Source organism: Eurosta solidaginis, chromosome 4 (assembly GCF_040869045.1).
Source record: "Eurosta solidaginis isolate ZX-2024a chromosome 4, ASM4086904v1, whole genome shotgun sequence".
NCBI classification, from domain to species: domain Eukaryota; kingdom Metazoa; phylum Arthropoda; class Insecta; order Diptera; family Tephritidae; genus Eurosta; species Eurosta solidaginis.
In genome coordinates, this window is record NC_090322.1 from 170,813,676 (window position 1) to 170,839,080 (window position 25,405).

Below are 25,405 nucleotides of genomic sequence, written 5' to 3' on the forward strand. Positions count from 1 at the left end.
AAATGATAGCCTGTGGTGCGATCGCGGATACAGGGCGATTAGATGAAGCTCTCAGATGCCTCAAAAGCAGGGGCGGAAACTGTTATTCCTTTCATAATATAATTCCATGTAAAACTATTAATTTTGGACTTTTAATATATTTGGATCAAGATAAAAATTATTTTCGGATTTTTGTTACCTGAATCCGATATAACTAGTTAAACTTGGACTTTAAAAAATAAATGTCCGGAAATAAAAGTTAAATCCGGACTTTTATTTTTTAATGCCAAAATAAAAGTCCGGCTTGATAACAAAGATACGGCTTATCCGAATTAAAATGTTTTTTATTTCGGGTAAGTCCGGATTTAACTTTTATTTTTTAACTAGTTCTATCGGACTCAAAAAATAAAAATAAAGATTTTACTTTAAATGTGGACCTTTATGGAAAAAGTTCGAAAAATAAAAAGGATGCATGATTCGACATGATATTGTTATAGGGATACCTGGGAACTCAAAAATTTTCACCTAGGAGAATTTTTTGACCAGGACTTTTTCGACTCTGAAAAAAAAATTATTATTTTCCGTTCCTGCTCAAAAGTGATATAAAATTAGTGACTTAGGCTTCTGGAATTGGGTGCCTGGAAAAAATGCCCGATCGTATTTTAATCAACCCTCGTCTAGGCAGTAGTATTTTAACGCTGAAAAAATAGGAAATTATTGAAAATACCGAGTTTTTAGTCCTAGTAAAACTTAGAAGATTTTGTTTAGCAATTGTAAATACTATGAGCCCAATACGTATAATATTCCGGTTCTCAATACTGTACCATATTATACCTCCATAGGGGTGGTGAGCTGACAAACGAGGTTGCAACTTATAGAGCATATGCGGTAGGAATTTCATGAGATGAAAAGGAGGCAAGATTTCCACATGATCAACTATGCAGAAAAGGTTGGAAACCAAGAGTGAATGTAGAGCTTTAAAGATCATATGTAAGTCTTCCACCGTGGTGTGATGGTAACGTGCTTCGCCTACCACACCGAAGATCCTGGGTTCACGCAGCGGGCAAAGCAACATATAAAGTTTAGAAACAAGTTTTTTCAATTAGAAGAAAATTTTTCTAAACGGGGTCGCCCCTCGGCAGTGTTTGGCAAGCACTGTCTTGCAGATACAGTTCGGAGTCGGCATAAAAACAAATAGGACCCATCCCGCCAATTTCTAGGGAAATTTAAAAAAGGAGCACGACGCAAGTTGGAAGAGAAGCTCGGCCTAAAATCTTTCCGGAAGTTATCGCACCTTATATTTATATTATTTATATGTAACTGGACACTATTTTTAATGTGTTGCCAATAGATTTAATGGCTAAGCAATGTGCGGCCTTTTCTGCTCTGCGGCTGCGAGAGTTATCCGGATGGAGAGACAATGTGGATGGCCATGCAGCTATCCTTAAGTATCTGGATTCGCCTTCGTCGGACTATTGCACTCCGACTGTATTTTTCAATATGAAGTACGAGGTTATTATGTCGGATAGGGATTATTGGTTGAAGGAGCCGCCGGACCTGAGCGATAGGCTGCAGATATATACTGATGGCTCCAAACTGGATTATAAGGTGGGTAGCGGTGTCTTTGCACCTCAACTAGGGTTGAATCTATCATTTAGCCTACCCGATCTTTGCAGCGTCTTTCAGGCGGAGGTGGCTGCTATAAATGAGGCCGCTGGTCACCTGGAGAAGGTTGCTCACGGCTATAACCAAATTTGTATTTACTCTGACAGCCAGGATGCACTAAAAGCACTTGTATTGGTCACATGTAAGTCCAGGACAAGAGAAGTGCCGCAAATCTCTTAACGACATCGGTGAGAAAACTTCCCTCAGTCTGGTATGGGTGCCTGGATACTCAAATATACCGGGCAATGAGATGGCTGACGAACTTGCAAGAGGGGGCACATCCGTCCCGCTTTCGTCGTCCTGGAAGGAATTGAGCATGCCGCTCGCTACCTGTAAGCTCATTTTGAAAGGGATTTTCCCTAGGGAAGCGGGTGTGAGACGGAGCAATCTTGGATCCTGCTATCACTCCAAGCTCGTGTGGGCTGAATGGGATGCGAGGCGTATAAAAAGTCTCCTTCTTATTGGTAGGGGGGGCATATCTCTGGTGGTTGGACTTATAACCGGCCATATAGCAATCGGGAGGCACGCACAACGGCTGGGTGGTCCCCATAATGATAACTGCACGAGCTGCAAAGACGAAGAGGAGATAGAAACAGTCAAACATTTTCTGTGCGATTGTCCCGGGCTTTGGCACAAGAGGAAGAAATCTCTGGGATCTCCCTTCTTTCACGATCTTTGTGATTTGGCTAAGTTGGAATCTAAGAAACTCCTGACGTTTGCTGTATCGATCTGTTGGTTTGAGTAGGGGAGAGATCGACGTGGTATCACAATGGGACCTTTTTGGGCCTAAGTGCACTGGTGCTCGCACCGGTGACCACTCTAACCTAACCTAAGTCCTTCGACATTAAGTAAACCTTTCGACATTATACTTCGCAGGAAAGACTGGAAACCAAGAGGGGCTGTAGAGCTTTAAATATTATATTTTAGCCTTCCGACATTATGTAAGTCTTGGCAGTTGATTAAATCAATAAATCATGTTCTTGTGCGGTATTGCATTCAGCAGATGTAGAAACTTCGCGTATCCTCAGCTCTCCAGGTAAAAAGTCTCGCTATTACTAGTGGCACAGTTTTCCATTGTAGAAGCAACAAGTAAGGTTGGTTCTAGAATACTTTAAGTATTTGCCTAAGGGTCAAAGATATTCTCTAACACCGGAACTGGTCTAGATTGGATTTTACAGTTTGATCGCCAGCAAACTTCTAAAGTTCTTACGGATCTACCAGTTCAAACCAAAATGATCAGAGCAATATACACAAAACTGACTTAAGAGCTCTGTAATATCGAAAATGTAAACAAACTAAATATCCGTCATATCAACCTATGAAGTTCATAGTCATTCATTTAGCGGCACAGTTTCAGGAGATTGCATGGCACAAAAAGGCTAACAACTTAAAAACTGAAGTAGGCGTGTCTAACACATTCAGTTATGCAGACGCCCTTCAACATGATCATATCAGTCTTTTATTAGTAGGTATGACTATGTACTAGTACTATGGAGGTATGAAGTTAAATAAGACTTTGTGTTTACATTGTTAGATTAAAAGAGGAAGTACAAAAATGTATTGCACACGCGTATTCAACCAAAAAAGACGCCCGGCCTCGAGCTACCACTCACATTGTCTTTTTATACCGTACATGAAATGGTGTAGTAACAGTGGTTCTTTGATAGAAGTTTGTAAGTAAGTAAGAAGGCAAATAGACCCACCTATAAGTATACCAATATTATAGGGAGGACGTCTTCCTTAATTCCATTTCTCCATGTGCATCAGTCCGGCGGCGCAAACTTGAACGTGAGATGTCCTCATAAAACATTGTACTAATGTTTTCCTAAAACAATTTTTCGCAACCGACTAAATCAGTTTATTGTAGCATATCATATTGTAACGATTTTCGGGGAATTCCGACTATTATGCATCTTCTGCTAACGTTCGAATCGCTAACTGTTGAATAAATCACTCCAATATGCAGTATTGCAAACTGGTTTTTATTTAGATTACTTTGGGTGTAGTACTTCACAATTATACTTCACAACCAATATCGTGCTTAAATCAAAACTGAATAGTTATTACTCAGCTTCCGCTGCTTTTGTACTCTCTATTGCCTCGTCCCCATATTTCTCCAAAGGTCTAGACGTTTCACCTTCTAGGACTCTTGTATATCCTGCTTGGTAATTAGTTATATGCGTGTGTATGTGTAAGTAAGATCTTCGGCTCATGTCTACATGTGTGTGTGTGATATATTCCTCTTGACTTCGAGCTGCTGGTTATGTGTGTGCATGTACTTCTCGTCGCCTTCCATGTATGTGTGTAAATGATGATTGATGTGTTCATGTACACAAATGTGTCTTGCTTTATTGTTTTTGTTGTTGCGTGATTATTTAATAACAGCCTAGTGATATCAACATTCGCCACAATATCATTATCCCAGGTTAGGTTAGGTCAGGTTGAACTGGCCGGTTAATTACGACCTCACCTAGACTGAATGTGTAAATAGTATTACCAGAATTTGTTTCACAACCAACCAGAGAAACCCTGATTAGTTACCAAGACTTATGTTACAAAATAAAACCGTTCTCTTGGCAAATACTAGAAGCGTTCTATCTTATTTTTTTCCTCGATATCTGGCAGGTCTGCCGCCCCTAGTAGAGCCTTGACCTCGCGAGCGCTGGACAGGAACACAAAACGTGCTAAACCGTTAATTTCTGCAGGCCGCACTTAACATATCTGCTGTTACTGACCATACCTATTTTATGAGCGTGTGACTCCAGAAGGCAGTGCCCTGTCAGTATGCCTTTAATGCGCCTTAAGTCTTTTCTATTTAGGGATGTAACTTTGTCTAGTCGATTCATCGAGTGCTGCACCCTTATTGGCCAATGCATCGACCTCTTCATTATCTTCTATCTCTTTATTACCGAAACCCAGTAGGGATGTTTGGCCCGGCCTGAGCGAAGTCTCCCCAGTGCTTCTTGATGAAAAACTGTTTAATATGACCGCTTTAGTGTCGACGCGACTGCAGCTACCTCCAGAATATCTGCTGCTTTCTTAAATGCAAAAACTTAGGCTTGAAAAACAGTACAGTGATCTCGCAGCCGACCTCAACCGTTAATTGGAACCATCGGTATAATACACGTGATCTATTCGAAACTCAGGCATGTGATTATGAAATCTGTTGGATAGGGCTATAGTGATAATGATTTAAATTCCAATTGGCGTTAGTTAGCACAGCGAAGATGCGACTGGAGCGTCTACTTGGACGGCCATAACTGTTTAAACGGTTCAGCGCCAATTAAGGTAAATATTACTGCTATGACCGTCCGTACTGCACCCAAGCGGTTCCGAGGCCTTAAGCCTTGTTGCAGTTGTTAGCGCTATATAACGAATATCACCTTATCTTGGCTGTCATTTCGAAAACAGCCTGTCTAAGAATATTTTTCATAAACGCGCTATCTCTCCTTTTTTTATAACGTTCTTTCTAGTAAAAAAATGTTTGAATTTATGCTCGGATAAGGCGTTTTCCCGATAACATTTTCCTAATAAGCCGTCAAAATCGGTGATCTAATATACTCTAGGCAAGCATTCCTCGCTTCCTGCGTCTCAGTCTGATATATTGTATTTCTTTTTGTTGATCCCGTTCCGTTTCCCTATTTCAGTTCTCTGTACTTTATTTATTGCTCCTACGCTAGTTGTTTTTCTTGCTTTCCCTCTTCTTCATCTTCTTATTCCTCGCTTCCTGCGTCTGAGGCTGATATATGGTATTTCTTTTTGTTGATCCCGTTCCGTTTCCCTTTTCCGTTCTCTGTACTTTATTTATTGCTCCTACGCTAGTTGTTTTTCTTGCTTTCCCTTTCCTTCATTTCCAAGGCGAATCTACACCAGGTGGTGGCAAAGCGAATTTAACCAACTCGCCGTGCAGAGGAATGTCAAGTCAAAAGAAAATTTTCATTGATTTCGATTAACTGACATATTGTTGTACAAAGCGTTGTGTGGAACATTATCAAGAAGAAGCAATCAGCTGTTGAGATAACAACACCTGGTACTGAATTCGCCTTGTTCATTTCTTATTCTCGCTTTGATTCGCTCTCTCCTCCGTTCTTTTTTCTTTTGCTATTACATTCAGCCTTTTTTTCAGGCATGCTTAACGAACGAAACGATATCATTTCGTTACGATAATCAACGCTAATAAACGAAACGAAGTCACTTCGTTTCGTTTATTAACGTTAAGATCGTCAAATTAACGTTAATTTGTCGTTCTTAACGTTAATAAACGAAACGAGATGACTTCGTTTCGTTTATTAACGTTGATTATCGTAACGAAATGATATCGTTTCGTTCGTTAAGCATGCCTGCTTTTTTTCCAAACAATATCCTTACTTTCTGCTTTCTCTATAGTTTCAACTCGCACCTTCAGTTTCCACTCCTGTGCTTCTCCATTTTCATTTTCTTTCCCTTTTTCGGTTACATTCTCGTCATCTTCCTTTTTTTTCGCTTTGCTCCATACTCACTCATTTATCACATACCTTCTTTACCGCACTCCCTTCATATTCCACTATTTCAATCTCTCCCTTTCTTTTATTGCACACTGTGCTCCACTTTCTCTTCTTCTTGCACTTCACGTTTCCCTATCTATATGTCTACCCAACTCTTCCTTTGTATCAATGTCAAACCACTTATTGCTAGGGGCGTGGCACCGCATACTTCAGTTACTTATTGTACCCTTTGAAATAGATGAATCCTTCAGTATTTGGATATACGTTCTCTGAGTTACATTTGTGAAAGGTATAATACTTTCGGTACAGCCAGAAACTGTTCTACTCTTATTTATTACCACATTCAAACTCTACTAGAATTGTTGTTCTGCATAAAAGGGGTGCGACATCAAAGAAAACACTGCCACTTGAACTTGAAAAAGAAACAAAAATCTATTTTTTATGTTGTATCTATAACTGTTAAAGAAAAATTGTAAGATCGATGAAAATTAATGGATAAAATAATGTAGATTCCTACTGAGTAGAGTTTTGCGCGACGGGATGAGAGGAAGGACATATGAAGAGTTATATAACTTGACTTTTTCAATCGCTTTGGTGGAAGTATGTATATAAATCTCTTAAAACCTGTATATGAATCTCTAAAAAAAATTTGTATGGAGACCTCGGACGTTGATTGGTAGAAGCGAAACTACTAGCTTTTCCAAATCTGTCATTAGGATAATATTTCGCTTGGAGAGAAGATGGAGCATCTTTGAGTTGAGTGGTATTGGCCTGTCATGGCGGGTCGTTTGTTCGTAGTCTAAATTTATCCGCCAAAAGGTAGTATTATTTATGTCTGTTCAGGTTTTCGTTTTCGACCTATGTCATTAGACATGCTGTGAGCGGAATCGTTGGCGCTGTACCAGAGTGAGAGTGTTGTGGTAGCCCTTAGTAGTATTTTGGTTTTGTTTTTAATTATTTGCGACGGTTAAATACGGTCATTACAATGGTAGGAAGTCAAATATAACTAGTCCTATCAACCAGCCCTACCAATCTAGCGCCAAGAATCTGAAATGCTTACGTAGACGAGCAGATGTGGAAAGCATTTATTACTTTATTACGCTTGTAAATCGACGCTCGGTAAGAAATGTAGTATTAAGCCGAAAATGGTAGTATTAATACACGAGACGGTGGTGTGACCTGTCGTGGCTTATGGCTCTATATTAAGGTGAGAAAGTTTTTGGAAGAACTATAATCTCATCAGCCACCAGCTACTTGGTGCCACCGGAGCTCATCCAACCTGCTCAGCGGCGAAACTAAAGCAGTTTGAGTGTTAAAGAGTTACTTAGCTTGTGCATATCAGTTTCCTTAATCTCCTTTCACTTTCTCGAATCTAGATTATTTTCATCATAAAATAGAATTTAAGAGAACGATTAATGCCATTTTTCCAGGCAGATGATATTGGCATACAACCCGCAGAGGAAGGGAGAGACCTGAACTGAAAAGGGAGAGTCATGTGGAAAAGACTTGATCTCTTTTGGTGCCACAAATTGACGTCGTGGCGTGACTTGTTATGAAGCCAAAATCACTTAGGCGTTTTGACGCTAATTCATGATCGTAATTAGCCATTATATCTACCTACCTAAGCCAAATGCAAAGAGTTCGATTGTCATAGAAAACATTTGTTATTCATTCTTTATTAGTTCCGTTATACCAGCCATGGCTACCTGGTTTAACCATTCCAAAAATGAAGCATTCAAGCATTGATATCCAATATCACCAGAGCAGAACAGTGCTATCGGATCCTCATCCGCAGCTTCTGCGAAGCATTTGACCTGCGCACTGTTCCATTAGTCAGTAATTTTATTGCTGACTTATTACAAATAATATTATTCTTATATGGCTCGATATTTTCCGCTTATATCTTGGGCCTTCTTTCTTTTCGGACAAGCTGGATCTTGGTCTTATTTTCTACTTTCTTTGTTAAACGTAGTAAATCTGGTCTCTTACTTCAGGATGTCTCCATTCAGTGGAAGGTCTGGCCTGAAATTAAATTTAATATCATTTTCCCAAATGATTAGTCCCCAGTTATTTCTCAGCATCCATTATGCTTTAAAGGCATTACAGTGACTTCCCATAAAACCGTTTTGGGTGAGTTTCTGGAGGAACTAGCCAATCCCTCTATTTAGTTTAGAAACGTTAGTATAGATGAAGATGGTTTTCGTATGCCGTATTCCAGTTCTTTCTCTTCCCAACTCTAAATGTCAATGATCCCGGATTGTATTTAGAGCTTCCCTCGGTATTGTTCTGAGCACACTAATAATGCTTATTATAAGAGGTTTGTCTCGTATCTTAGTTAGGATATTTAGATATTTATAGCAAAAGATCGAAAATCTAATGTTGGCACTAAATCGTTTTCCAAATCTTGCAGGACAAGCAGTCCCCCTATGTGAGGTACATAATGTAAGTCTTACAACTGTAAACTCCTTCAATCAAATGTACCGTGTAATCACATAAAAACTGTTTCACCACCAAATGTCAAACTAAGCAACGTGACACCTCCAGCGGTTGTGTATGTATATGTGTGTGCAGATGTGCAAGAAGGACTTTTTCGACAAGGGCACACGCACAGTCGATATGATTTACAGCAAACGGAGCTAAATTCATTTGGATAGATAAAATATTCACGAATTTAAAAAATTAAAGACCTACCGCATAGTTTTTCGTGGCGCTGCAATTCACAGAGTTCCGTGTGAGCTGTGTGTCAAATAGCTCACAAACGCCAAAAAAGCAGCAACAACTTGCTGATAAATATGTAGGCGGTAGTCGATACCCACACAACCAATTTGCGTAGCCGGATCACACTCATTAGAAATACCATGTTGTTGTTGTAGCGATAAGGTTGCTCCCCGAGCTTTGGGGAGTGTTATCGATGTGATTGTCCTTTGCCGGATACAGATCTAGTACGCTCCGGTAAAACAGCTCCATTAAAGTGCAAGCCCGACCATTTCGGGAACGATTTATATGGCCACATTAAACCTTCAGGTCATCCCTCCCTCTCCACCCCCAAGTTCCATGAGGAGCTTGTGCGCCAGAGCCTCGTCTGTTAGTGAAACGGGATTCGCCACTCGATGGTGAGGTTGACAATTGGGTTTGGATAAGCTATATATTGCGCTGGCAACCTGAAAAGGTTGCGTTACACAACCCCTTGAATCTGGTATTTTAGTCGCCTCTTACGACGGGCATACCTACCGCGGGTATATTCTAACTCCCTAACCCGCTGGGGAATCCTAGTAATTTCTAAAGAATAACATCATGTAAAATACTGGAAATAAGGCCATATTTCCCGCCGAAACGTCAGCATTAGCCAGATAATTTGATGTAGTAGGTAAAACAACAAAATGTGACTATAAAGCCTAACTCCTTTGGTAGCGTGAGCAAGCTGATGCCAACCTTAACAGCCTTGTCTAATCAGAGCAAGCACAGTGGCAATGTATTCATTATCTTTAGCTATTATCACCATAGAAATTCAGGAATCCATCAAAAAAGCGAAAGCTTCAAAGTCTATCAACCATGGCGGCTGATCTTTTAATAATAGCAAATACGTTTTTGTAAGCTTTCTAACAAATTGCCCTCCCATCTTTCTTCAGTCAGAAGAAGCTAACCTTCCCAGAATACTTTCACACTTATCTAGGTCGAATAATGGCAAACATAGGCGGGCGAATTCCATGTAAAAGAAAGCTGTTCGCAACCGCTTCCAGTTCTATTCTTTTGTATGGTACAGAAATACCTTATGTCTGAGGAAAGGAGATCAATTTATCACCTCCGAGGAGAATTAAGTAGAGATGTTGCTGCCGTGCAGGTGCAAAAAAAATCTATCCGACGCAATCTATCCGAAAGCAACGGACCTGCAATTCTTCTTCTTATGGTTGAAGCGGCCACATAGAGGGGCCGATTTCTACCTGATCCATGAATAATGTATGGAAAGACGGTTGCTCAGTGCAATAACATGAGAGTAGCCAAAGAGCTCAAGTAGCGTGCTTCCGTACCTGAAATAAAGCAAAACAAGGTCCCCGGTGCGGAAATACGCGGGCCGTGGGAGGTTAGGTTTTAATAGGTAGCCCATTAAGTGAAGAAGGGGGGAGTAATTGTAATAGTGCATTATGACAGACTCTATCTTGTCCCGGATATGCTTTCAATGCGTATTATGACACACTGCCGAGAACTAAGAGCCATGAGATGCGGTAATACATACAACATTCACCGAGATTCCGTTAATTAAACTTTCGCCCGCCGAATTCTGAAATTGGATACATTGCTGGTGAGAAACTCATCCGACTGTAGAGACCGGTTAACCTTTCACAGTTTAACCTTGAATATCGTATTAAGCCCATTCAAACACCTCGCCTGGCAACACATATAAATTTGGTTGCAAAATGTACAAACAACATGTTTTCTAGGGATGTTGCTAGATAGCCATCTGGCGAATTTGTCAGCTCAATATTTCCTCGTCTAATTTGAGTCGTGCTCCTTTTTAATTTTTTTAAAAATTAGTGTGACGAATATTAGCATCACTAAGCTGCTACTAAATAAATGCACAACAACAATAAAGCAGCCACTCTAATGTAGAAGGTGACGAAAAGACATCTCACACACACAAATATGTAGTCATCAGCCGAAGAAGTTACTCACACATACATTAACATATGGCTATGGGAGAGGCGTGGACTACAGACATACATGTATAGCTGGCAACTAACCAAGCATGAGATACAACTGTTAGCGAAATTACTAGACTTTAGGAGAAATGGGTGAACGAGGAAACCGAGAGTATAAAAGCAGCGCAAGCTGAGTAATAACGAATCAGTTTGATTTAAACATGCTACTAGTTGCAAAGAGTAGCATAATTGTACTACTCCCAAAGTAGTCTAATAAAGACCTTTTTACAATAAAGAATATTGGAGTTATTTATTCGACAATTCAGCAATTCGAACGTTAGCAGAAGGTTTCAAATAAGCGGAATTTCCCCTAAATTCGTTACAATATTTTATGCCGTAACCGAACAGCATCTGCAAGGCAGATGAGTTTTCACTGAGAAGCTTTTCATGGCTAAAATACACTCGGAATGCTTGCCAAATCACTGCCAAGGGGCGACCCCGCTTAGAAAAAAGTTCTTCTAATTGAAAAAACGTATTTTGAAAATTTTGATGTTGTTTTGCCCGGGGCGTGAACGCAGGATCTTCGGTGTGGTAGGCGGAGAACGCTAACACCACAACACGGCGCATTTCCTTATCATGTACACATTTTTATCAAGCAAGCGAGACTTTGCCGACCCATAGTTTCTTACAGAAGAAGTGGTTGAGATATTCCAGAATGTTCGTAAAGGGCATGTTACACAGTTCGCGAAAAAGTCGGGCCAATTACTGAAGATGCTAGTTACGCGTCGTAGTGGATATATATCCAGCAAAGGACTGTCGACATCGATAGCACTGCTCAAACCCTTCGTGAAGTATTTTTATTGCTACTTATACAACAGCAGCGGTAGATGAAATGCTATCCAGTGCTACTACGGTTGGGGAATTTAACATCTACTCTGATAGCCAAGCGGCTATCAAGGCCGTTAGTTCAACTACAGTGCGATCGAGGGTGGTCTGGGAGTGCCTGACCTCGCTTGCGATTGCATCGAACTGTTTTATAATTAAGATTATCTGGGTCCCGGGCCTTAGTGATATCCCTGGTAAATGTCAAATGGATCTCTTACCCGCAGCGGTACAACTGAAACGGATGAAGATGGCTGCAGGGATTTCGGGGTTCCGCTGGCCACCTGTGGTTTGCTCCTCCTTAGCTGGGCGTCGAATCAGCTCAGCAAACGTCGGGAGGACACTACTTCTTGCAGGGTAGCAAAACCTTTCTGGCCGAAAGTGGATGGCAGGAGGTCTGCCGAAATAATTGGGTTCACCAAGGCTCACCTATCAATGGTCACTGGGGTTTTGCAGTCTCATACAAAAATTCTGCTGGTTTGTTGGTATATCATCTGTATGTGTGTGTGATGCCATGATAGAGCGTGTGCGTAACTCAAGTGGCTCAAGTGATCTGTGACACTTGAAAGATGCTGCATAGTTATTAGCTGAATGGGAAAGTAGTTTTTGTGATTATAGTTTCAGTTTTGATTTGTTTCTTTGTTTTTTAACTTTCGTTGTTTTTGTTTTGTCATCTCTTGAATATGATACCAAAGCGTTATTCGTGCGACAAATGAGACGCGGTAATACAAACAAATCTGTTTACACTCGAATTGCGATTTATGGCTATAGATACTATATAGTGTGTGTATGTCCCTTCAATTCAGGGCCCGATTAACAGGTAGGTAGAATAGGCAGTTGCCCGTAAAATCGGGGGCCCCCGAAAAATGAAAAAGACTTCTAAAATTTTCTTACAAACATAAAATTCTAGAGAGTGAAAGAAAAATATAATCAGAACTGAAAATAAATTTTACTCAAATTAATAAAACTCAATTGACCGCATTCAAAAGGCGATGACCGGCACCCTAGACAAGGTTCCTAAAAGGACATTTCCGACTCATTTGAAAAATTGTATGAGCATGCAAAGAAGTGTATCGAAGTGAAAGGAGAGTATATTGAATAATAAAAAAGGTTTATAACTTTTCTTCAGTTGGAAGGTCATACTGGTGAAAGTCTAGCGAATCAAACTTTAAAGTTTCTTACTGAAGACTGTGGTTTAGATATTCAAAATTGTAAAGGACAATAATATGACAACGCATTAAACATGTCCGGGAAGTATAAAGGTATGCAAGCAGATTTAGAGATTTGGAAGAATTTTTCATTGAAATGAAGCAATCCCAAAGTTACGTGAACTTCAGATACACCGGTGCACAAAAAACTCATACCCTGCAAAAATTGTTGGATCATGTGGTCCACTGGAGTACTTACCATTATACTCCAATGTAATGCAGCAATGGACCAACTCATGTTTCTACATGAACATATTGTAAGCCGATCATTGCTCATTTTTAACGATTGTAATCACTACACGATATTTATTGGACTGTGGGTACTCCATGGATTACTCTGATGTAATGCGGAGCTGGAGTATATGGTCCAGTCCTAGGACATCGCAATGTTAATTGGACCATATTTTTTGTATGAATTGTGGTAAATTTTGGAGCACTCGATTGGTCCACAGCGAGTACTCCATACATGCATGCATGGAGTACTCGCGATTTTTGCAGGGTAGTCATTTGTATAATATTATAATGGAAGATCAATTAGTTGATATATTTCCTAGCACAATAATAGCTTTTCGGGTTTTTTAACATTTATTATCACAAATTGTTCTTCCGAAAGATCCTTCTCGCAATTAAAAAGAATCAAAGCTGCTGAAAGAGCTACAACGCGACAAGAGCGACTCGAGATGTTAGGTATACTTTGCATTGAGTCAAATTTATTGAACGAAATCGATATTGATGATATAATCGCTGAATTTGCCGAAAACAAATGTAGAAAACGACATGTTTAAAATGTAGATAGTAATCTTATTGATATTATTACTTTGTGACAATAAAATTTTTATGAAAGATATAAGTTTGTAGTTTTTAATCGAAAAAAGAAAGAAACGGACGTGAAAAAAAGGGCCCCAAATTGATGGTAGCCTAGGGCTCCATTGAGGGTTAATTCGGCCCTGTTTCCATTGAGCCTTTTTACTTTTTTTGTCTACCTCATCTTTTGATTTTAAATTTATCTCCAGTTTGGGTAAATGTTGCTATTAATTTTGGCATTTATTTTTGTTTATTTAAGGAATTTGAAATATATCAGCGGATATGTGGACATTTTTCTTTGGGTGACTATGTGTGTGTATTTATCGCCGACAAACGCACACAAATAGTCGGAAGCTAAAGCAATAAATAATTTTTTGTTGATTTGAGTAAATTTTTTAGTACTTAAGAGATTAGTTTCACTTAAGATCACTGCAAAATGCAAGGACCAGTTGTGTATTTAGAAAAAAAGAAGAAAGTTTAATAATTAAAATTAATCCTAAAATGTTTAATCTTTGAACCCTATACCATTATTTCCAAATTCTAAAATGCTTCTTATTTATACCTTAATTGTCTTTAGGTTCTTGCTTATTTTGTTTGTTTTGGCGTTACTAATGACTTGGCTGTCACTTTTTGAAATGTCACGCCATCGCAAGGTTGAATTTTCTTTTGCGCTCTTACTGTAAATAATTGAATTACCAAGCACTGTCAATCACTTAAAAAAATGTTCTGAACATAGAGGGTTAAAATTTTTCAATGTTTATTTATACCACAAAAAATTCTACTGTTAGGCAAAATCAGGTCTCTTAAGGTAGCCCAATCAAAAAACGAGACCCTTTTAACCTAGCCTAACCCTCGATATTTTTTAAGAAACAAGTGTAATAAATTTAATGAACCCGTCTTAAATTAGCATTAAATATGGTGTAATTAAATACGATTTCGTTTTTTGATTGGGCTAGCTTAAACTTTTTTTGTAAACTTTAAGCTAGCCCAACCCTCGATATTTTTTAAAATACAAGTGTAATAAATTTAATTAACCCGTATTAAATTAGCTTTAAGTATTGTGGAATTTAGTACGGTCTCGTTATTTGATTGGAATGGAAAGGTTGGGCTAGCTTTAGAGACCTGCAAAATCTGACAGAAAAGTTCAATGTGAGTCCAAGTACTCGTGAAGTTCGAACATACAGGTGTACGTCTAGGAAACTAATGTTTTTGTGTTAACTAGAGCTCGTCCTGGGGTTGAAGTTAAACCACGACAGAGGTAACATTACCAAAAACAAATAATTTCAGGTCTTTTGCGAAGAGCTTCGTCGGCTTCTTATCGATAACAACACAAACTGACATGTTGTTGTTTCATTCTCGGTTTTTTATTGCTACCAAATTATTATCGTTGAGTTTTCGATTTGTTATCAGCTTCCTATCGATTTCTTATTCGCTTGTATTCGTCTTCTTATTGTTTTCTTATGGGCTTGTTATCGAAGAGTTACAAATGCTTCATCGATTTCAAATTGAGTTTTTATAGGCATCTGTTTCATAACAAATCAATGAGTCGTCGTTGACAAATCGATAACCTTTTGATAACAAATCAATACTTTTTTATAACAAAATCGATAGCACTCCAATAAGAAATTAGTAGCACTCCAATAAGAAATATTTAAGTTATAGAAATAAAATTGATAATTTTGATAACGTATCGATAACTAATCGTTGTTTTCTTTGATAAAAAATTTTTGGCTTTTTGATAACACTCCAATAAGAAACTGGTGACAATCCGATAACAAATTGTTAAAACTCCGATAGGAAATCGATAACCTTTCGATAAAAAATCGATATGCTTTTGATAGCAAAATCGATAACTTTTCGATACACGCCAATAACAAATCGGGAATACTCCGATAACAAATCCTTAAGCTATAGAAATAAAAATAATATTCTATTAATAATATATCGATAACTTTTCAGAAGTAACCGATAATTTTTTGATAAAAAATCGAGAGCTTTTCGATAACACCGGTTAGAAATTAGTAACAGTCTGATTACAAATCAATAATATATTTATAAATTATCATTAAGAACTTTTCAATAATTTTGTTTTGTTTACATTTATAATTTTTTTTAATTTATTTAACTAAATTTAATAAAAATTTGTTTCCTTGTTTGCACTTTATTATTTCATATGTAATGTAACCAAACAATGTACAAAAATGTTACAATCAACAGGACCCAAAAAATAAAAGAAATTCTACTTAATCCTGGATACCTAACCACGTGCTTTGTTTTTGTAAAGATTTTGTGTATCAGTAAGAAAAATTACGCATTTGCTTATATTCGCCATTGTATCTCTGTCTCATTAAAATAAAAAATAAATGTAAGGCACGATAACCTCCGAAGAGATTTTATGCCGAGCTTCTCTTCCAACTTGCGTCGTGCTCCAAAAGATTTTTCCTACAAATTGGCGGGGCGGGATCTACTCGTTTTATGCCAACTGTGAACGGCATCTGCAAGACAGATGAGTTTTCATTGAGAGCTTTTCATGGCAGAAATACACCCGGAGTGCTTGCCAAACACTGCCGAAGGGCGACCCCGTTCAGAAAAATTATCTTCTAATTGAAAACCCTTGTTTCTAAAATTTCAATGTTGCTTTCCCCGTAATCGGAGCACGCTACCATCCCATCACGGCGGTCGAATTTCCAACAAAACAGCATGTATACATCTCCTCGTGCACTTGCATCCATAAAAATTATTATATGTCTCGGAGACTTTAATTTATACATGCACTAGTGTAAACGGCAGACTTTGTCCTGCCCGAAAATTGGTTTGCCTATGTTCTCCCTATACCTTTATCGTTTACTCTATCCTCCATTACTCTTCTTATTTTTGTCCATCACTTCCATTTAATTCCATCACATTCACCTGCTCTCGCCACTACCACTCCAACTCTCAATCTCCCTCCGATTCCCACTCCCACCAAACTCCAACTCTCACTTGCACTGCCGCTCTAACTTTCACTCTCACTCCCACTTCCAGGCCAACTCTCACTCCCACTCTTACTCCGATTCCCACTCTTACCAAACCTCAACTATCACTTCCACTGCCGCTCTATCTTCTACTCTCATTCCCACTTCCAGGCCAACTCTCACTCCCACTCTCACTCCGATTCCAACTCCCACCAAACTCCAACTTTCACTTCCACTGCCGCTCTAACTTTCACTTTCATTCCCACTTCCAGGCCAACTCTCACTCCCACTCCAACCCCTCTCGTATACGGAATCTCTATGATAAATGTTAGATGCTTTCCTAAAATAAGTGCGGACATTAAGCGAATTAAAATTTGTTCAAAGAGGGCGCAGGGCACTGCTTACTTTTTCAAAGAAAAACATTCTAAACCAGCCTTGAACCATAACGAACGAAACAAAGAAAATTATCGAAATCGGTCAAACCGTTTATGAGTTTTGGCGAAACTAAGGAACAGCATCGCATTTTTATATAGACATACACCTAGATATGTATGTGACGTATTTCCTTGAGTTGCTGTGTAATTTTACCCGTACCAGGTTTACCACGCACCTTCTTACCACATTACGCTTCAGTGTAGTCACTACTCTTTATTACTTTGTACAGTACACCAATATCCCACACAACACCTGTACTTACATTCTACTTATATCTTCCTTATAGCATACCACAAACAAAGATTACGCTTACGATTACTCTTACATCTTACGCTCACATTTAGGTTTCCTCCATACCGTGAGCAAAAATGTTTACACATTAACAATCGAATTGCAACAAACGTCACATATTTTTCAAAAAGGTACTACCCACAATGAATGATCGAATCATAGTGAGGTATGTAAGTTCTCCACTTGAGCAAACGTTTGCTGCTCTGCTTCATAGCACACCATGTGCACCTGCAACCAAGACATTTGTTTTTAATTTAACTTGTAAACAATACATAAATAGGAAAAGGTAAACTGTGCCATGGAATAAGCCAGATTTTTCAGATTTGTTTGTTTATCTTTCAGCACCAATGGAAGCTAAAGTTTCAGCCATTTTTGGTATAGGTAATAAAATTTTTTTTATCGAGTTCAATCAAACAAATAAGATGGCGGTAAATTTGGAATTGAGCATAGATACTCATACTAAGTTGTTTAGCATCCATGTAGCATATGTACGGTGTAGAAGTATGGATGTCGATAATATCGGATGAAGCGGTTCTGGGCGTATTCGGGATAAAAGTACCGTAAAATATTTAATGTTGTCATAAGGTAAACGGACATAACATCAATTACCCTTATGACCACTTCAAATGGTCGCAAATTCAATTGGAACAAGTAAGGAAGGCTAAGTTCGGGTGTTACCGAACATTACATACTCAGCTGAGAGCTTTGGAGACAAAATAAGGGAAAATAACCGTGTCGGAAAATGAACGTGGGGTAACCCTGGAATGTGTTTGTACGACATGGGTATCAAATGAAAGGTATTAAAGAGTATTTTAGAAGGGAGTGGGCCATAGCTCTATAGATGGACGCCTTGTCGAGATATGGCCATAAAGGTGGACCAGGGGTGACTCTATAATGTGTTTGTACGAAATGGGTGTCAAATTAAAGGTATTAATGAAGGTTTTAAAATGGAGTGACCTTTAGTTGTATATGTGAAAGCCTTTTCGAGATATCGGCCAAATTGTGGATCAGAGTGACCCAAAACATCATCTGTCGGGTACCGCTATTTTATTTATACATATATGTAATACCACGAACAGTATTCCATGATTCCAAGGGCTTTTGATTTCGCCCTGCAGAACTTTTTCATTTTCTTCCGCTTAATATGGTAGGTGCCACACCCATTTTACAAAGTTTTTCCCAAGTTATATTTTGCGTCAAAAAACCAATCCAATTACCATGTTTCATCTCTTTTTTCGTATTTGGTATAGAATTATGGCATTTCTTTCATTTTTCGAAGTTTTCTATATTGAAAAAGTGGGCGTGGTTATAGTCGGATTTCGCCCATTTTTAATACCAAGATAAATTGAGTTCAGATAAGTACGTGAACTAAGTTTAGTAAAGATATATCGATTTTTGCTCAAGTTATCGAGTTAACGGCCGAGCGGAAGGACAGACGGTCGACTGTGTATAAAAACTGGGCGCGATTTCAACCGATTTCGCCGATTTTCACAGAAAACAGCCAGCATAAAAGCTATGCCCTTACCAAATTTCACAAGGATTGGTAAATTTTTGTTCGACTTATGGCATTAAAAGTATTCTAGACAAATTAAATGAAAAAGGGCGGAGCCACGCCCATTTTGGAATTTTCTTTCATTTTTGTATTTTGTTGCACCATACTGGAGTTGAATATTGACATAATTTACTTATATACTGTAAAGATATTCAATTTTTTGTTAAAATTTGACTTTTAAAATTTTCATTTTTAAAAGTGGGCGTGTTCGTCATCCGATTTGGCTAATTTTTATTTAGAACACATATAGTAATAGGAGTAACGTTCCTGCCAAATTTCATCAGGATATCTTCAACTACTACCAAATTACAGCTTGCAAAACTTTTAAATTACCTTCTTTTGAAAGTGGGCGGTGCCACGCCCATTGTCCGAAATTTTACTGATTTTCTATTCTCCGTCATAAGTTCAACTCACCTACCAAGTTGCATCGCTTTATCTGCCTTTGGTTATGAATTATCGCACTTTTTCGGTTTTTCGAAATTTTCGATATCGAAAAAGTGGGCGTGGTTATAGTCCGATATCGTTCATTTTAAATAGTGATCTCTTGATGAGTGCCCAAAAACCTACATACCAAATTTCATCAAGATACCTTATAATTTACTCAAGTTATCGTGTTAACGGACAGACGGACGAACGGACATGGCTCAATCAAATTTTTTCGATACTGATGATTTTGATATATGGAAGTCTATATCTATCTCGATTCCTTTATACCTGTATAACCAACCTTTATCCAATCAAAGTTAATATAATCTGTGAGCTCTGCTCAACTGAGTATACAAATTTTGCTTTTATTCGGATAGCGGCGAGCCGTTCGTCCACAAGAGTGAACGCCAATACTTGGCGACAAGGTCTCTCTCTCACTACGAATGGCCACTCCAATAGATGTCATAATTTTTAATCTTCTTTATTCCTTACTTCGTCCAACGCATTTCTTGGATGGCGGTGATGTCAGATTTTGCTTTGACGAGGACATCGACCAGCCGGTCGTCTGTACCAATCCCATTGAGGGAACGACCGCTCCAGGTGCATGCCATGAAATCATTCTCCTTTAAACGTTTTCCAGGGTCATCAGTAAGTGGTTGTCTTCATATCCGAGGCTTCTTGTTTCCTTTCATTGGAGTGTAGTTTGATGTGGCGGGTCCCAAGCCCAGATCACAACCCGCTCAGCGGGGATGAAAATATTATTTGCACGTTTATATAGCGAGTCGCTCGATCCAAGACAGACGCCCGCTTCCAGCCACACCTCGTGGTGGGCACAGGCTTCTCATGAAGCATCGCCCAGCTAGCCCTTAAACCGAGTATGTTAGAGTGGCCAAGACAGGTTGTCGCCTTCTCACATTAGCTCACCACTAAGCGGATGTTCAGTTGCTACCCAGAGTATACTTGGCCGCAAGTTATCGGAAGTGAGCTTCTTGAACCCCATGCAAAAGGATCGCTCTGGCGATTCCCCGGTGAATGCCGGTCAGAAACTTTTCCCATTTTCGTGGATTTCTACACACGGATTCACCGTCCACCCATATAAAACCCAGATCCTATAATTCTATAGAAGATGAGTTAATATATAAATTACAGTCCTGGACCTTCTTATGCCATTTAAAAGTGTGAAACTGGAACAATCCTTTATGTTATTTTTAGGGAACACCCTAATATACATACATAATCAAATCCCAATGCCTCAATGCGAAGAATCAGTCTTGTCAATAAATGCTAATTTGGAGTAGGTTGACAAATTAATAGTAAAGTTCTTTCTTGGCAAACGAAAATCATGCTCTGCAAGTCACTTATCGTACCCGTCTGGCTATATGATGCAGAAGCATGGACCATGACAACAGCAGATGAAGCGGCTCTGGGAGTGTTCGAGAGAAAAGTTCTTCGAAAGAGTTACGGACCTCTACACGAACACGATGCCGAGTTCCGAAGAAGATTAAGTGATGATCTGTACGAGCTTTACGCAGACACTAACATAGTGCAGCGAATTAAAACGCAGCGACAAAGCTGGCTAGGCTATGTTATGCGAATGAAAGATGACGCTCCGGCTAAGAAAGTATTGTGACGAATATTAGTGACACTAAGTGATACTCCCATCACTAATCTGATACTAAGTAAATAAAGGTACAACAACAATGAAGCAAGCTGCTACACTTGTATGTACGTAAACGAATAAATCATTATGTCTACACATATGTACGTACACGCAGCAGAGAAGAGATGCACAAACACATGCAGATATCTTATCTGAGATGCTCCCAAAAGTATGCAATTGTAATTGTGGAAGCGTCGCTCACAAATACACGTTTATGAGAAGCTATATACGTGCATCTGTAGTTATAATTATATGGCGGTAACTAAGTAAATTCTGGAAGCGCCTAGACGATGCCACGAGGAAATCACAGGGTATAAAAGCACCAGCGGTAGAGGCGCTAGAAGCAGTTTTCAGTTAAGCACGCTATCTGTCGGGCAATAGATCAGTTTCATTTAAGCTATTATTAAGCAAGCTAGTTGCAAAGTATAAGTGTTATTGTGAAGTACCTTAATAAAGGCCATTTTTCCATTATTCAATATTGGAGTTATTTATTCAACAGTTTAGTGATTCGAACTTAGCAGAAGATTGCAAATAAGAGGATTTGCAGTAAATTCGTTACAGTATTTTTATCGGAACCCGCCTATGGGAGCCGAGAAGGAGGGCGGCTCCCACTCCGCTGAAAGTACCAGGTGGAAAACGACTTAAACTCCATTGGTTTGACCGATTGGCGCCAGTTGGCAGAGCGAAGAAGCGACTGGCGCGCTTATTGGACGGATGGCTATAACGTTTAAACGGTTAGGCGCAAGTTAAGTAAGTAAATAAAGTGAGGAGAATTGAAAGTTCAATGGACGTGAAATTCTTAGATAGTATCCATCGGGCAGCCTCCATTATGGATTTTACTTCTGCCTGAAAGACGCTGCAATGGCTCGGTAGCCTAACGCTTAAGGAGGGCGAAAGATCTGTTGAGTATACACCACTGCCCACATACAAATGTACGGGTATATGTATTAATTTATTACTTGTTTTATTTCACATTTAAATAATTTAAAAATTATTTACATTTTTAATTAATGTAATGTAATGCATTACAAACAAGAAGTAATTTCTTAGGCTACGAATGATATTAAACAGAGTATAGAATAAAACTTTGAAACCAAAAATAAATTAAGGAACTTATAAACAAAAATATTAAATAATTAGCTAATTGAAAACAAATTATTAATAGTACATTAATATAATTACTATCATTAAACATAACATTAATTCTACATATTTGGTTGATTGACTAAGAACAGTTATTTATACATATATGTATTTTGGCAAAATATATATCTATGACGATCTTGAATAATACATTCATGACTAAAATGTTAATACTTTCAACAAAGACATTTGTTAGGACTTAATTCATTTTATTTTTATTTATTACAATATTTCACTGGTTTACCTTTGTTTTTGGCACTCGATAATTGTGAAGATCAGTGGTGCACAACGCCGGCAGAGCTTCGAATACAAACGCAACTATTTTTATGGTCGTATGTGTTTACATAGAGAATGTTTGAGCTTAGAATCCACGCATGATATGTTTACTACCATAAACAAATGAGACAAGATCACGCATTCCGGAATTGTTGTATTTGTAATCGAATTTGAAAAAAAAAGACTGATGACGCAGCGCTTTTGAAATATTTCGATTTATTGCATTTCTCTCATATTTCACTACCAGTGTTCGGAGTATTTAAAACTGTTACCTGAGTAAACGACTACGCCGGAGTAAAAATTATATTTTCGGAGTAGATATATTTTTTCTTCCTTTTTTGAAAGCAAACGAACAACTAACATCAAATTGATTTGGTGGCTTGGCAAACCCTTCGATTGTGTTTCTGTAATGAAATGTTTCTCAGCAAAAAAGTTATCAGATGCACATGGAGTCGTGGTAAAACGTGTAGGATGACCAATTAATGTTCCCATTAACACACCACATTGTGGAAGAAAAGTGAGCTCTATCTACCTTAACATTTATCGCGAAAAAATATTATTACTATTATTTTCGGTTTACCATACATATTTCATGTTATTTTAATGACGGAAAGTTTGAAGACCGGGGCAGATTCCTGCAGGAACTATAATGGCGATCTGGTATCTGAATAACAGAGTGTGGGGGAACACGAACCCGATAGGCGATGATAAAAAACACGCTCCAGCATCCAACTATGGCGAAGTGAGAATGCCAATTTCCCGTCCAAAAAATCACAAGGTGCCAAGTAATGACGGGATACCCGCCGGGCTTTTCAAACATGGAGGCGAAGAGTTGGCATAAAATAAAGCAGCAAAAAAGTGGGTATTGCGGTAAATGAGGACAAGACGAAGTACTTGCTGTCATCGTGGCCCTTGTAGCGACGTCATTGTTGACGGATATACATAAATTCGAGACTGTGAAGATTTTCGTATATTTGGGAAGCAGCATTAAAATCAAAAACAATGTTGACCTAGAAATCAAATAATAACTCTTGCCAACAAGTGCTTCTTTGGCAATTGAAAAGTAAAGTCCTCTCTCGACGAACAAAATTCTCTCTCTACAAGTCATTTACCATACCTGTCCTGATGTATGGCTCGGAATCATGGAAAGTGTCGAAATAAGATGAGATGGCTCTTGGAGTATTCGAGAGAAAAGTTCCCCGGAAGATTTATATACCTGTCCGGAATGCCGACAGCGAGTATCGAAGGAAGTATAATGATGAGCTATATGAGCTTTTCGCAGATATGATGATAGTGCAGCGAATAAATAAAAACAGAAAGCTTCGCTAGCTAGGTCATGTTATGCGGATGGACGAACACGCTCCGGACAAGAAAGAAAGTAACCGCAGTTTGTAAGCAGAGGAAAGTGAAGACCTTCACTGAGTTGGGAGAGGCAGTTGGAGGAAGATTTAACCTCGCTTGTTGCTCCCGATTGACGACTGTTAGCGCAAGATAGGGTTAGGTGACCTCATTAAGTCAACGTACTTAATTTTTATATAAAACTTCAAGAAGTGCTGTATATTAAATTTTGGCAGGATTTACAGATCGCGTCCGGCATTGTTTGCTTACATATTGCTCCTTCTCTTTTCATTCCGTACGAAAAAAAAAATAAAAACTGTAAGTCAAATGTGAACAAACATGTCTTAAGACACGAACAATGCACTCACGTCATTTCATCCAACAATCAGCTTTTCATACGTATGCAATGAAAACTTCAACCAAAAGACATTAGGTAGTAATACTATTTATTTTTCAACTCGACCCAAATAAACCTTTGAGAAAAAAATGTATTAGGAGATAAGAACGGAGCAAAATACTCCGATTGGAATAAAGTCTGAACACTGCGTCAGCAATGAAACATTTTGTCAAAAGCGTTACGTCACGCAGAGAAAATTTATTTCACAGCTAACTATGATTTTTGCTTTCTCATTTTTTAATGCGTGATCTGTTTATTGGTTCACGGTTTACTACCTCAAGTACAAAACTGATTGATTGCTTACTTCACTGAATCCCTCTCGCTGCGCTCACACGACATGCAGGGTTAACGCCGAACAGTTTTTCGAAACTCTAGGTAGCTCTAGAGTGCACCACTATAACAGATTCGCAAAGTAGTCCACGTACTTACCGTGGCACCAAATCAATATAACCATTGGGGCGCATAATTTGATGTGGCGAACCATAGAACGATTGATAGCTACTAATGCCATAAGCGCTTGCTGCCGCTGAAGCCATCGCTGTTGGACTGCTATTGGACGCACTAGCCATCATCGGACGCATATGACTTGATACCTTGAGTTTATCATACGGATGGCCATAACCGCTGTGATAATGTTGATGATGATAGATGGCGCCAAAATTACTATTCTCACTAGCATATGGTTGGCTGATGGTCGAATAAATATTCGCTGCCATTGCTTGTGAATGTGTAACGTGCGATTGTGTAGCCATAGCCGACGACGGCATCATTTGATTTTGAGCAGCGTCAGCGGAACTGAGATTCATATTATGATGTGTACTATGTGCGTGTGAATGAGGTGGCATGAGGTTAGTGACATTGCTGCTGCCGCGATTATCCCCATTATGTGCGGTGAGTGTGGCATGTGCATATGGAGTGGGCGCACTGTTGGCTGCAGCTGCAGCTACGGCAGTACTTGGTGTTGTCGTAGTAGCAACGGTAGCTGCATGATCTAATTTTGGTGAGACATTGTGCTGATCATGATGTTGGAGGTGATGATGTTGATGGTGTTGATTCTGATGTGCATTTGCTGTTGGTAATAATCCACCACTACCACCATTCAGGTTATTGTTACTACCATGAGGTAGACATTGTTGGTAGCTTAAGAGTTCGGGTGTTGTATTGGTTGGTGTATTTACCGATTGAATCACATGTGCTGAAATCAATGAATTCTGATGATTTTCCAATTCTGCTACTGCTGTAAATAAATTTAAAAAAATTGTATTGAAAATTGG

General features: G+C 38.8%; 1 protein-coding gene across 3 annotated transcripts in view; it reads right to left on the minus strand.

Annotated features, from left to right (window-relative positions):
• Positions 1-22,051: 22,051 nt before the first annotated feature.
• Positions 22,052-25,405, minus strand: part of org-1 (optomotor-blind-related-gene-1) — a 43,445-nt gene continuing 40,091 nt past the window's right edge. The window contains exon 8 of one of the 3 annotated variants that reach the window (XM_067783757.1): positions 22,052-25,326. In XM_067783757.1, coding sequence (XP_067639858.1) covers positions 24,557-25,326 — 770 coding nt within the window. In that variant the 3' untranslated portion in view covers positions 22,052-24,556. Of the gene's footprint in view, positions 25,369-25,405 lie in introns of all 3 variants that reach the window. The other 2 variants (XM_067783756.1, XM_067783755.1) reach the window with 2 other exon arrangements.